Source organism: Camellia sinensis, chromosome 5 (genome assembly GCF_055761805.1).
Source record: "Camellia sinensis isolate YWXY chromosome 5, ASM5576180v1, whole genome shotgun sequence".
NCBI lineage: Eukaryota > Viridiplantae > Streptophyta > Magnoliopsida > Ericales > Theaceae > Camellia > Camellia sinensis.
Window position 1 is genome coordinate 156,954,964 of NC_138965.1, and position 15,017 is coordinate 156,969,980.

Below are 15,017 nucleotides of genomic sequence, written 5' to 3' on the forward strand. Positions count from 1 at the left end.
CGAAAAGGGTAACGGAAATTGACAGAATTTTTCCCCAATTCCCGCATGTGCAGAAAGTTCTCACCGCACGTGCGGAGAGGTGTGCCACACGTGCTTTTATTTCAAAATGCCCGACTTGCCTCCTCTGTTTTTCGCACGTGTAACTGCGAGCCCCGTATGTGCGGCTATGCATCCCACATGTGCAGCCGTGAGCCCCACACATGCGGTCCTAGGCTCTGTTTGTGTAGTCCGAAAATCCAACAAATTAAAGCTTTCCAAACTCATTTATGAGGTTCAATTCAAGCAATTTCACTTAAAAAACATGACATATGACTATAATAAAACTCTAGCTCAATGAAATCAACCTTCTTTTAATTTGACATATAGAACTCTAATTACCATGATTCCTTCATTCTTTCATCCTTTCATATACATACACATATACATGAGCTCAAAGCAAGCAAAGACTATGATACGAAGGCAATTTGCTCATAAGACAACTCAAAACACAAGAATCAACTCTTTAATTGACCAAATCCAAAGATTACATGTTCAATTTCATGAAATATATTCAATCAAGATCATAACTCATAAACCCTAACTTCTATGAGTGTAAAAGCTTCATCTTAGGGCTTGATTCTCATCAATTGAAGAGATATTCTAGGTAGTTGAGTTGATTATCACTTACCTTGAACTAGATCATTGCTTTCCCCCTTCAACTCCCAAGTCCCAAGGTCCTAGATTGAGTTCTCTCCTCTTCCTCTCTTTTTCTCTTCTTTTCTTCTCTAGAAGTTCTCCAACAAAATATCTTGAGGTCAAGTCTAAGTTCTCTACACAAGGCTCAAGCATATATCCTCTGTCACTTAAGCTTCTTGAGTCAAATTAAGGTTAATTAAGAGTTTAGCTTAAATAAATTTAATTAATTCATTATGAATCAAATTTTTAGAAAACTTCATATTATGTCCTAAAAATCATGCTAATCATAACTATAAAGTCAATTTCAGTTTATCACTCCTCCAAGACTTTCAATTTTCAATCCAAATGTTGTAATTCCAACAAATTTTCTCATAATCGACAGATACAAATTGATAAACATGTAAGTCACACATTAAAATATGAAATTTCACATCAAAAATATAAACACACATATAATGAGGGAATTAAAACATATGAGAGGATTGAGTTATTATAGCTACAATTTTTTGAAATTTAAAGTCCTCTTCATGTGTTTGTAAATTTTTGGTTGAGCTGAGATCGACAATTAAACCAAAACTTCAAAGTAAGAACAAGATCAAGGAATTGTGGTTGTGCTCACCACTTGACAGATTCAAGAACTTTTTGGAGATCAAATGTGAACAAGAAACAAACCAAACTTGTATTAATCACTAATACAAAGGTTTGGATAAAGGGAAAAGATAACTACCTAATTTGCTAAGTTACAGATCTCCAATGATTCTAAAACTACTCCTAGATAATCATGAGCTTTGTGAGCGTTGTTGATGCCCTGCTCTTGAATCTCGCCTCCCTTTTATAGTCTCTCCGACCACGATCTCTGCAGCCACCAATGTCTCCGCGATCTTTGCACTTCATGGGCCAATTGTTCTTAGCCCCATTTTCTGAAGTCACTAATTGCCATTCCACCTTAACTGCTTTCAACTGCCTCTGTCCCGTGCCATTTCCAGCCTTGCCATCTGACTTGAATCTCTTTTGCCTTCATGCCACTTGTCAAATTTTGCACGAACTACATGGCACTCCATCAGCTTTCTTTGCCAACTCAGCATCCCTGTCGACATGCAGAATGAAATAATTTGGCACTAACATCGTGACATATTGTTTTGTTTTTAAGTGAAATGCTCCAATTCAGTCATGTCATTTGTCATCATTCTTTTTTTTTCATTTTTCTTGTAGAGCATTACTCATTTTTAAGTCAGGGCTGGAGCTGGACCACATGGACTGGCATGTTCAGTCAAAGAAACTGTGAACAACGAACAAGTCTGAAAGATATTGGTGAAAATGAATTCAATAAACAATGTTCCATCATCTCTTTAAGCAGATCTAGTCAGTTTCAAGGTTAGCATTGTGTTGTCTATTCTCTCCACTAAGTTCAAAGTCCTACAACATTCTGTCATGCTTCTGCAATACTGCACTGGATACATGTAAAATTAAAATGATTTCAACAGCTTGAAGGGACTAGATTTAAGCAACAATGATATCAGAAGCTTCGTGCCAATCCGACATATGAAAACAACATGATCTCTTCATTTTAATGACGAGGAACCTCTCTAAGACAGAGAGTTTGACAAGGAATGATAAATCTCTTTCATCAAGAGACTGCATAGGAACTTCTTCACCGAAAGAGGGATTATTCTTATATAAAGACCAAAAAACAATAAATGAATGTTGACCCAACAATGTATGTCAAGTTATCCAACACCCTCCCTTACATGCAAACGTGCAGATGCAAACATCTAAACAGAGAGAGAAGAAAAGAATGCAAATGACAGAGAAAGGAAGCAAACCCAAATACAAACACACAGACTTGAAGCCCAGACCTCTCCCAATAACATATATCAAGAAGTGACACAAGAAGTGGAGTTTAAAACAAAGGCTAGATCCTCCACATACCAAGGTGACATCCTCCATTTCATGTCAGGAATTTACTTTTCTTGCAACCAGCACACAGATGACATCCCACCTGAACTAGGAAACTTTAATTGAGGTGCGATACTGAACTTTATTCCATAATAGCCTAAACAGATCAATCCTAACAACATCATTTCAAAAAATCATTTGTTATCATCTAAAATAAATTAACAATCAGTAAAATATCACATCATCTAATGACCCTACATCAATAATTTAAATGAAACAATAGGACATCAAAGTATCTGCAGTATAATATTTTTCCAAGTATTGTAAATTGCATGATTAAAACATGTGACCCGTGAGATTCTTCATTCCTCTTTCAATTTAAACCAAATAAACCGAAATTACAAACCACTTGTCCAAAACAGTCAATAAAGATCACATTTTTTAAAATGTGATCTTTGTTGAACAAAACAGGAAAATAAACAATAAAACAGGAAAGTAGCAATGAACTTGAACTCGTCAAATTTAATTGCAACTAACTTTGTACCATTAAGTTTAGCAAAAAAGGAAGAGCAACTACAAGACATAATTACATCATTTTATCTCCTTTGACTAACTCGATTCAAGTGCGAAGCGAGCGCATTCCTAATCTTTTGCCCATTCTCATCCAACTCTCCTTCAAAAGGGGGCAGCACTTGGTCCCTCGAGTACCCCACATTTTCATCAGGCAATGCCTCACTACACTTGATAAGAAAATTATGCAACAAACAACATGTAACAATAATGAAAGGGAAAGACTCAATGCATTCCTCTTTCCAACGATTCAATAGAAGTTGCCACCGAGCACGAACTCTACCAAACGCCGTCACAGCCAATTCCATTCCGCGACAATGAACCGAATTGAATGCTCTTTCTGAGGAATTCAATCCATTCTTATCATCTGATTCAACAAAAGGAGTGAGAAGCCATGGCAATAGTGGGAAACAAGAATCACCCAATATGTATTGAGGGATTGAAATGCCATCACTGAGCTCAAACGCTAGCCCATTCAACAATTCCCTCGAATCCTCAACGCCAGAAAACAATTTCGATTGGCGTAAGATTGTTTCAGGTTTCATCGTACTCGGCCACCCAGCAGACACATCCAAGAACCTCCCTTCTGAATCAACCAATCCCTGAACCATCAATGACCCATTTTCACCTAACAAATCACCATCAATCTGAAACCGATCAAACCCTAAAACCCCACAACAATTAGGAAGCGAAATCCAACCAAAACCCACTATAATTCGTTTGACATCTGATCTGAATTCGAACAAATGACCCAACCTATCATTGATAACCTTGCAAACCATGTAGAAAGCGCGACAAGCGGTGGCGGAATCGAGCATGAAACGGCGGGCGATGGACTTGTAGGAAGCGCCGTGGGAGAGGCGGAAGAGGGCGGCGGCGAGGGCGTAATTGGGGGGGATCGGAGAGAGAGAGTTCAGAGAAGGTGTTAGGAGACGGAGGAGGAGAGTGAATGAGGACTTGGACATGCGAAATGCGTCGACCCATCGGGGGTCGTAGTCGGCGGCGGAGGTGGCGGAGAGGAAGCGGTGGAACCAGCACGGAGGTGGAGTGGAGGCAGAGGAGGAAGGCGGTGGATTTATTGGGAGGGAGAGAGAGGGAGGGGGGTTGAGGAGAGAGAGGAGTTTGGAGAGAGAAAGAGAGGTGGAGGAGATCTTAGATTCGAGGGTTAGGGTTTGGGAGGGGAGGAGGTGGAGGTCGTGGTGGGTCAGGAAGGAGTGGGCGGAGGAGGTGGCGGAGGCGACGAGGGAGATGAGTTGGGTGAGATTTTGGTGGTGGTGGTGGTGGTGGTGGTTGATGGGGTGGTGGTGGAGGTGGAGGTGGATATTTCGGGGTTTTTTGGTGCGGCGTTTGGTGGTGGACTTGGCGGCGGCGGCGGCGTTTGTTCCTCCTCCGCCAGCTGCCATAGCTGTGAAGTGACAATGTTACTACTGTTGCTTTCCAGGAAATGTTTCTTGTTAAGGCATTATTGGAAAACGGATATTTTAAATAATTTTAAAAAAATTAAAATTTTAAAAACAACGAAAAATTCAAAATCATGTCGCCAACTATAATTGTTGTCAGGGTGAGGAACGGATATACTGATTTGTTAAAATTGATTGACCCGAATCGATTCATTGCATTTTAGACGGATGCGTGATGACGAACGGACAGTTGCAGATTGATTTTCTCCAATCCGCCAATCTGGCGGACGCATAACGGATTTGAGATTCTTTTGACCGCAACCAAATCGCCAAATTGTGAACACCCCTAGTAATTATAAGACTTTGTGTTTTCAGTTTATTTAAATATTCTGTTTATATTTTTAATTAAAAAAGAGTTTAAATATTCTGTTGAAAAAAAAATTTCAACTTGAATATCTTTTTTGAATTGAAAAAAATAAACATATTATTTATCTATATTTTTTGATTTTTAAATCTATCTCTAAAAATAATAAATAGAAAATATGATATATGCTGGTTGGTTTTTGTTTTCAAAAACATATATAGATGTAACAATACAGAGACATACAATCTCTACTACTACTCCGTTCATAGTTTTGGTGGTTTGAATTGTTTTTATATTTTAAGAACCACAGATTATAATACTTTATGTAGATGAGGCATGCTGTGATTGTCGTATGTGGATGAGACATGTAGTGATTGTGATATTCTAAAGTTTCAAATTTTCTTCCTTTGGATAAGGCATGCACTGATTGTAATATTTTTTTAAGTCATTAACTGTAATTTTTTTTTTTTTTTTTTTTTGGAGGAAGTGCACAAGTTGAATTATGTTGAAAATTTATAAAATTTTAAACCGCCAAACTGATTCGTATCTATCCGCCAAACCGCCAATCCGCTCAATCCACATCCGCCGGATTGACGGACGGATGCGGATTGATTTTCTCCAATCTGCCAATTTGGCAAACGGATGGCGGATTGGAGGTTCCGTAGCCGCAACCGACCCGCGTGCCACCCCTAGCTGCCACCATCCATGGCCACCACCTACCGATGGCCATCCAATGATTTCACTGCTCTCTTGTCACCATTAACACCACTATCACCATTCTTCATTGCAAAACTAGTCTCGTAGCCATTGCTACCCTACAGCCTTAACTTATCATCGCGACATCTTTGTCTTTCAAAAATCATTTTTTCTTGAATGATGGAAGTGAAGTAAGCATGGTAGGTTGCGAATGCCAGAGAGACGTTTGTAAATGAGGGGTATGTGGCATTGGAGAGTGTAAGAAAATGGATAGATGGAGTTAGGAAGGCTGAAGAGGGGCTAGGAGTAATGCAGTAGGATGTTAGAATGGTTGAGGAAGATGACGTAGAACTGACGGTAACAAGGTCGTATGATGGAAGGGTAGCCATTGGTTAGAAGGGTAAGGAAAATGAAGTCGGTTGGAAAAGGGGTGGGACTGGAAAAGAGATAAAGGAGAATAAAGGTGCATTTTCATTATTTCAGTAGTGGATTTCACTTCTTTGCAATTATTTTTCATTCTCATTTTGTAATATTTTCTTCAGTTTTTATTTCTCTACATTTTGCATTTCTTTGTGTGTAATATCTACGTTTGTGTTGTTATTGATCTTTATGGCCGCATTTATTGATGGTTTTTTTCGATTAATTAAGTTAAATTGGTAATGCATTGCACGTCCACTACCATATCAGTCATTTTGAATCAAGAATCTACTGGTGCTTTTATTTGTGAGCGTGGTTTGCGACAATGAAACCTCTTGTCCTCTACCCTTTTATACAGTGTATAGAGAAATTGGGGGCTAGTATTAATAAAGTTGTTCAAAAAAAGAAGCGAAAGGGTTTTAATGTTGTTTGTTAGAGGTGGTCTTTACATCTCACATTTGTTTTTTTGTGAATGGTTTGATATTGAGGAGGTAATCGCAATGTTTTTCCAAGCCTCGAGCTATTAGCATGATTTCTAATATTCCTTTTTTATAGTAAATATCCATGAGTTCCAGTTTTACATAAAAAGTTTCAAATGACACGTATAGATACATTTTGGAGATAGTACAATCTAAGCCAGTTGTCTTGGTGCAATCGCTACATCAATAGTGCCTTTGTATGTTATGCAAACTAACAAAAGTTCCAGTGGCTATTACTAGTGCCATTGAGAGCACTACAAGAAAAAACATTTTTGGCGACCACCTTTTTTTTTTGTCGCAAATAGTCTACTTTCTGCGACCAAAATTTAACTTTTGGCGATCACAATTTTTTGGTCGCGAAAAATCACCTTTTGGGGACCAAAAAAAAAAGTTGGTAGCGAAAAGTATACCTATTTGCGACCAAAGACTTTTTTAGTCGCGGAAGATCACCTTTTGGCAACCAAAAAAAAAATTGGTCACAAAAAGTATACCCTTTGGCGACCAAAAAAAAATTTTGGTCGCGGAAAGTATACTATTGGCGACCAAAAGCTTTTTTGGTCGCGGAAGATTACCCTTTGGCGACCAAAAAAAAAAGTTGGTCGCGGAGAGTATAGTATTGGTGACCAAAGGCTTTTTTGGTCGCAGAAGAACACCTTTTGGCGACCAAAAAAAAAAGTTAGTCGCGGAAAGTATACTATTGGTGACCAAAGGCTTTTTTGGTCGCGGAAGATTACCCTTTGGTGACCAAAAAAAAAAGTTGGTCGCGGAAAGTTATGGCGGGATAAATTTTTAAAAAAATGATACTGCTGTAATTACATGCTATTTTTCTGTTTAGGTATTAAAAGTTTTATAAAATAATATATAACCCAATTTTTATGGGTTATATATATTTTTTTGCCAAATATGAACAAGAAGCATGTTGTTGGCAGAGTGGATTGGGTGCATGGTGACTCCTTGGTCAGGAGTTCAAGTCCCAGGCAACACAAAAGAATTGTTTTTTTTGGGTCAAGGCGCTGACTTTTGGCGACCAATTTATCTTTGGTCGCTAAAAGTTTACTTTTGGCTAATATGAATTGGACTTTCCGCGACAAAAAAAGTTGGTCGCGAATGGTCACTTTTAGCGACCAAAGGCTTTTTTGGTCGCAGAAAACTATATGTGACGAGGCTTTAGCGACCAACTCGCGACCAACATATTTTGGTCGCGAAAAGGTTTTAGCGACCAAATATGGTACTTTTCGCGACCAAAATGTTGGTCATGGATAGTGTTTTTTCTTGTAGTGGAGGTGCAATCAACAATTCTTACAAGGGGGCACTACACTTAATAGAAATGTGCATGTAGTGGATTTGGAGAATATCTGTTATCCTAAGGAGGAGTATGGTATAGGTTTGAAGAGGTTAGAGCATATCAATATAGCCTTGTCAACTAAATTAGGATTATGGATGCTTTGTGAGAAGCAAGCTCTTTGGGTCCAGGTGTTGAAAATTAAATATTTGAATAGGGACAGATCTTTTTGGAAAGCTCAAAAGGATAATATATCATACACATGGAAAAGTATCCTTAAAGGTTGTGACCTACTTCAACAAGGTTACTTTGAATGCCGAGCAACAATGAGCATACAAATTTTTAGTTTGATACTTGGCAACTAATTCCTGATCAAGAACAAAGAAGAATCGTGAGTAGTTATTGGCTCTCAAATGGAGATTGTAATGGATCTGCTTTGGATGAACTCTTACCATAAGAGATTAAATCTCAACTCATAAGCGTGATATTTTTTAGCATGACCCCATAATCCTCCAAGTCTACAACTGTTACTGCATAACTACTATAACTGCCCTCTTATTTCTAAAGGTTCAAACCTCATTAAACTTTCACCTTCACCTGTTGAACTGTCTTTCTTTCATGATGTCACGTGTCACTCAACACTCTAGGCTTCCCATCGATAGAGAGAAACCTCTATTCTACGCATGACTCTTCTTGCAAGTTGCCCACTAAGCCCATGACTTAGCCTGATAACTACTTCATCATCTGGACCTAGCCTGATAACTGCTTCATCATCTAAACCATCCAATGCATGTGATCAACCTCTTTAATGCCACATATCCCTTTAGTTGATATAGAACTCTCTTTCCGACTTTGCCGCATGTCATTATTCAATTGATCCACTTGTCGATAGGAAATTTATGAAAATGGGTGCAAACAATGTCCCCTGTCCTCTAACTCTTTAAGAATAAGAAATCTCGAATTCTTGAAGAGTTGTATATAAAATTTATCTAGCTTGGACTTTTTCACCAAACAGACATTTATAAAAATATAGGGTAAATTACATTGACACCCCCTGAGATTTATATTTATTACAGTTTCCCCCCTCACATTTTGGAAATTACATCCCCCTCCCTGAGGTTTAAAGTTTCATTACAGATTGCCCCCTGAGGTTTAAAGTTTCATAACAGTTTCCTTCCTCACCGTAATGATCATCATATATAAAATTAAATTAACAGAGGGGTAAGTGTAATTTTCCAAATGTGAGGGGAGGAACTGTAATAAACATAAACCTTAGGGGGTGTCAGTGTAATTTACCCTAAAATATATGTTATGAGACATGTATAAACTATTTTTCACCAATAACAACTATATTCTTTGGTCTTATATTATTAAAACAATGTTGGATCTTTAGCCAATCCACCAACATCTATAAATTGGCCCTTTCAACAAACAAACATCTGTAGAATACATGCTTAGGGCCAAGAAATCTGGTGATCAAACACCACATATATGCTGTACGGGGAGCAAATATTCCGGCAAGCCCGTACTCCTTTCTTCCAAGCTCCGTTTCTGTCCGATCACCTGCGAGCACAATAGCGGTGAGCTACCCGGCGGTGTGTGGCCGGAAAACCCCTCCGACGATCAAGTTAGAACACACACAGGGGATAGATAGAGAGAAGGGAGAGTGTTTAGTGTTTAGTGTATGTCTCACCAAATGTTCATCTGTCCGCGTATGGGGGGCGCAGACGTATTTATATACCTTCTGCGCCCCAAATCTACTCCCAGTGTCCTCTCAACACGTGGCACTACTATCCCATCTGTCAGCATAAACCTTGCTGAGCACCACCTAACCCAACTGCCTGCCCATTCTCCTAGGAGCTCGGCAGTCGGGCAGTACCATCTCGGCCATCGTCTGCCATGCTGCGCTTCATGCCCAAGTACTCCAACAGCTAAGCTCAGATGAGGACCGGACTCGGCGGCATCTCGGCAAAGCCGAGCTCGGGACAACTCACGCTTGTCTGCGGTCGACCTTCCTGCCGAGCAAAAAGGTACCTCGGTCCAACCTTGCCTTTCCTAGCGCTGGACCTTTCACCTGACCGGCTTCGTAACCGCGGATCCTTGCAGCTCGGTCAATCCACGCGCTGCCTTAACCGAGCAGCTTCCTTCAAGGCTGGACCACACAACTTGGCCCAACACCTGTTCGGCCCAAATCTGTCTGGCACAACTCTGTCCGGCCCAAATCTGTCCGGCCCAATTCCACGGCCCAATCCAGATCATAAATCTCCCTCTCAATTGCCCCTTAATTCCGTCCGCTCAAGCGTGACTGGGATTACCTATCTGACCGGGGTAACTCTTTCTCGGTTCTTAGTCTGCAAGACGGTGACCGCACTAAGAAGGCGAGCAAGGTTCGCTCCACGACTTCCTTCTTGGCGAGCAACATCAGCTCGGCAAGGAACTCCAAGGAAGGCAAGCAAGGTCCACTCCGTGACTTCCTTCTTGGCGAGCAACATCAGCTCGGCAAGGAACTCCAAGGAAGGTGAGCAAGGTCCGCTCCGCGACTTCCTTCTCGGCGAGCTACATCTGCTCGGCAAGGAACTCCAAGGAAGGCAAGCAAGGTCCGCTCCGCGACTTCCTTTTCGGCGAGCAACATCAGCTCGGCAAGGAACTCTAAAGAAGGCGAGCAAGGTCCGCTCCGCGACTTCCTTCTTGGCGAGCAACATTAGCTCGGCAAGGAACTCCAAAGAAGGCGAGCAAGGTCCGCTCCGCCACTTCTTTCTTGGCAGACAAGAGCAGCTCAGCCAAGGAACTCCAAAGAAGGCGAGCAACATCCGCTCCGCGACTTCCTTCTTGGCGAGCAACATTAGCTCGGCTGAAACTTCGGAGTTGAACAAATCATCAACTCTTCAGCCGGAGTAAGACATCTCGGCTGGAACCTCGCAGTTGAGCAAATCATCAACTCTTCAGCCGGAGTAAAACATCTCGGCTGGAACCTCGCAGTTGAGCAAATCATCAACTCTTCAGCCGGAGTAAGACATCTCGGCTGGAACCTCGCAGTTGAGCAAATCATCAACTCTTCAGCCGGAATAAGACATCTCGGCTGGAACCTCGCAGTTGAGCAAATCATCAACTCTTCAGCCGGAGTAAAACATCTCGGCTGGAACCTCGCAGTTGAGCAAATCATCAACTCTTCCAACCGGAGTAAACCATCTCGGTTGGGAATTCGAAGTTGGACAAAACACCAACTCTTCCAACCGGAGTAAACCATCTCGGTTGGGAATCCGAAGTTGGACAAAACACCAACTCTTCCAACCGGAGTAAATCATCTCGGTTGGGAATCCGAAGTTGGACAAAACACCAACTCTTCCAACCGGAGTAAACCATCTCGGTTGGGAATCCGAAGTTGGACAAAACACCAACTCTTCCAACCGGAGTAAACCATCTCGGTTGGGAATTCGAAGTTGGACAAAACACCAACTCTTCCAACCGGAGTAAACCATCTCGGTTGGGAATCCGAAGTTGGACAAAACACCAACTCTTCCAACCGGAGTAAACCATCTCGGTTGGGAATTCGAAGTTGGACAAAACACCAACTCTTCCAACCGGAGTAAACCATCTCGGTTGGGAATTCGAAGTTGGACAAAACACCAACTCTTCCAACCGGAGTAAACCATCTCGGTTGGGAATCCGAAGTTGGACAAAACACCAACTCTTCCAACCGGAGTAAACTATCTCGGTTGGGAATCCGAAGTTGGACAAAACACCAACTCTTCCAATCGGAGTAAACCATCTCGGATGGGAATCCGAAGTTGGACAAAACACCAACTCTTCCAACCGGAGTAAACCATCTCGGTTGGGAATCCGAAGTTGGACAAAACACCAACTCTTCCAACCGGAGTAAACCATCTCGGTTGGGAATCCGAAGTTGGACAAAACGCCAACTCTTCCAACCGGAGTAAACCATCTCGGTTGGGAATGCGAAGTTGGACAAAACACCAACTCTTCCAACCGGAGTAAACCATCTCGGTTGGAAATCCGAAGTTGGACAAAACACCAACTCTTCCAACCGGAGTAAACCATCTCGGAAGGGAATCCGAAGTTGGACAAAACGCCAACTCTTCCAACCGGAGTAAACCATCTCAGTTGGAACAGAAGAGTAGGCCCCTCATCCACTATTATTTCGGACACAACAAAGCTCTTCAGCAAAAGTAATTCACTTCTATTACATTGACAAAAAGAGTATTTGCATTCAGAAGTGTAGGGGAAACAAGTCCCTCAAAAAATTACATAAGGCCGCATTCCATGGCCGGGGTACGCCTTTGCCATCCAAATCCTCTAAGTGGTATGCCCCCTTGCCCGGTTATCTTGTAAGGCTCTTCCTAGTTTGCCCCTAGCTTGCCTTCACCCGGCACTAGTGCGTTGCCCATGACCTTCCTTAAAACCCAGTCGCCCACTTGCCCGTTGCCATCGAGGTTGTCTCCGCGGTGGACGTCGCTGCATCATCCTCTACTCGAATGTGCTCATTGATGCGCTGCATTAGGTGCCACATGGATGTTTGCTGGCTCATTGTAAGCGAATCCCTCAGCCTATGTCCGAGCGGGAGACCGTGCTTATATTGGGTGATTACCAGGTTGACTGGGCAATCTAGGATCTCATTGTAGGTATCCCAGTACCTGGAGTTGTACGCCTTGAGAGTGTTGCTCGGTTCCATCCTGACACTGAAAAGGTGGTCAACTTCCTTTGGCGTTTTGGTGTTGGTTTTGAAACGCGTCACAAAGGCTTCGGCCAACTGATTCCACTGTTGTATACTCCCTTCTGGCAACCTCTCGAACCACTTCAAGCCCAGCTCGCCTAAACTCGACGGGAAGATCAGGCACATAAGAGCGTCATTTCGCCTACGTCCGGCCATGACCTGTCGGAAGTGGCTTACATGCATATACGGATCGGTCTTTCCGTCATAAAGCGTGAACTTTGGCTGGTGGAAGCCCGCGGGAAGCGGTGTTGTTTCTATCTCCAGGGAGAAAGGGGTGGCGCACTGGACTTCTCTGAACAGCGGGATGGGATGCACTCTCTGTGGTCTACCACTCCATCTACACCCTTCCCCTTGACATGCCGCTTCAACTCCTCCATCTCCGCTGCCATTCGCCGGATGACAGCATCTTGGTCCCTCAACTTGTGTTCCAGACGCCGGGCATGTGATTCTCTCCGCCGCCGATGACCGTCTGGACTTCGTGAATGACCATAACTTCTTCCGCGCTTATCCAGCGCGTCTCCTGACTGTCCTCCAGTGAACGTATCCAAGTTCGCCATTGGAAGGATGACAGGATGTCCTTCTCTCCGTCAGGTGAACTCCGGGGTAGCTCCATCGATGGCGGACAACGGAATCTCGTCTTTGTTCACCATGGACGGCGATCAGATGAGCCTGGAAGACAAGGTTTTATCTGTCAAGCTTCCCACAGACGGTGCCAATTGTACGGGGAGCAAATATTCCGGCAAGCCCGTACTCCTTTCTTCCAAGCTCCGTTTCTGTCCGATCACCTGCGAGCACAATAGCGGTGAGCTACCCGGCGGTGTGTGGCCGGAAACCCCTCCGACGATCAAGTTAGAACACACACATGGGATAGATAGAGAGAAGGGAGAGTGTTTAGTGTTTAGTGTATGTCTCACCAAATGTTCATCTGTCCGCGTATGGGGGGCGCAGACGTATTTATATACCTTCTGCGCCCCAAATCTACTCCCAGTGTCCTCTCAACACGTGGCACTACTATCCCATCTGTCAGCATAAACCTTGCTGAGCACCACCTAACCCAACTGCCTGCCCATTCTCCTAGGAGCTCGGCAGCCGGGAAGTACCATCTCGGCCATCGTCTGCCATGCTGCGCTTCATGCCCAAGTACTCCAACAGCTAAGCTCAGATGAGGACCGGACTCGGCGGCATCTCGGCAAAGCCGAGCTCGGGACAACTCACGCTTGTCTGCGGTCGACCTTCCTGCCGAGCAAAAAGGTACCTCGGTCCAACCTTGCCTTTCCTAGCGCTGGACCTTTCACCTGACCGGCTTCGTAACCGCGGATCCTTGCAGCTCGGTCAATCCACGCGCTGCCTTAACCGAGCAGCTTCCTTCAAGGCTGGGCCACACAACTTGGCCCAACACCTGTTCGGCCCAAATCTGTCTGGCACAACTCTGTCCGGCCCAAATCTGTCCGGCCCAATTCCACGGCCCAATCCAGATCATAAATCTCCCTCTCATATGCCAAAATAGAATTATTGATAATTTGATGTTGTTGTTATTAATAATCATATGCCACATAATTGGCAAAATCACAACTCAATCCAAGGGAACTACATTATTCGACAGAGCATATTGGAAACATCTCAAATATGTGATGTGCAAATGGCTAACTAGAACCACCTTCCACCAACACAGTATCTTTGTGCAAATACAACTGTTGCAATCTCCTTTGGTCTTGTGTTCATATTTGATTGACACAATTTGGACCAAAAAGGTTTCTTCATGCACTCGAGAATTTGATCACATGTTTTCAACTGTTAATGTTCAACAGTGAAAACATACTTTTGCTTTATTAGTCACAGCTACAAAGATTCAAAGTCAGAAATAAAGGCCACACTCGAATGGCCATTATCTAGCTTCCTTTATATAAATTTTACAAGTGTTTATTTTCCAAACAATGTTGGTTCATTAACCATTTTACTAAAACCAAGTTTTGGTGTGATCCACATATCTAAAAGAGATTTTGAATAACAAAAGTCATATATGGCCTTAAAAACTCATACATGTTGACATCTTGAATAATGTCAAGAATTTCAAATTCATCAACATATGATTGTTCATAATTTCTAGCTATATTTGGCTTAAAATCACACTTTTTAACCAAATTGTTTGCATTACGCTCTAGACTAAGAGTTGCAACAAAAGGTTGATTTTTTGTTTCACACATTAATGGGTTAGAAATATTTTTTGAAAACCAAAAAACATTTCTTCCTTGTGAAATTGCTCCCTTGCCATGAAATTTTGATTCTCATGGCCTTTTGTTTTGTCACCCACAACAATTGATGAATTAACTTTTTCCTCATTCACAACCCTTGAAAACGTAGGAAGAATAACTGAAAAGCCACAACTTTTGGCTTTTGTAAGAATTTTCTATGTTTCCCTCCATTGATGAATTTCGATCTTAAAATGGTCAATTTGATCATCAAGTTGATCAATCATTCTATCAAAATGATTTTGTATTTCTAATCT

At 42.3% G+C, this 15,017-nt stretch overlaps 1 protein-coding gene across 6 annotated transcripts; it reads right to left on the bottom strand.

Annotated features, from left to right (window-relative positions):
* Positions 1 to 1,270: 1,270 nt before the first annotated feature.
* LOC114309931 (LOW protein: nuclease-like protein) lies at positions 1,271 to 4,657 on the bottom strand. Of its 6 annotated transcripts, none has more exons than XR_014330375.1 (3): positions 3,186 to 4,602; positions 2,605 to 2,743; positions 1,271 to 1,762 (listed from the first exon to the last, which is right to left on the bottom strand). XR_014330375.1 is itself a non-coding variant. In XM_028255806.2 (3 exons), exons 1-2 carry the CDS (start codon positions 4,542 to 4,544, stop codon positions 2,624 to 2,626), a joined length of 1,410 nt encoding a protein of 469 aa, XP_028111607.2. In that variant the 5' UTR covers positions 4,545 to 4,602; the 3' UTR covers positions 1,271 to 1,762; positions 2,605 to 2,623. The 6 variants fall into 6 exon arrangements, 5 of the variants coding, with proteins under 5 accessions (XP_028111607.2, XP_028111609.2, XP_028111606.2 ...); XM_028255806.2 differs by having other exon boundaries at positions 2,605 to 2,674; XM_028255808.2 differs by lacking the exon at positions 2,605 to 2,743 and having other exon boundaries at positions 3,186 to 4,657.
* Between the last annotated feature and the right edge of the window lie 10,360 nt (positions 4,658 to 15,017).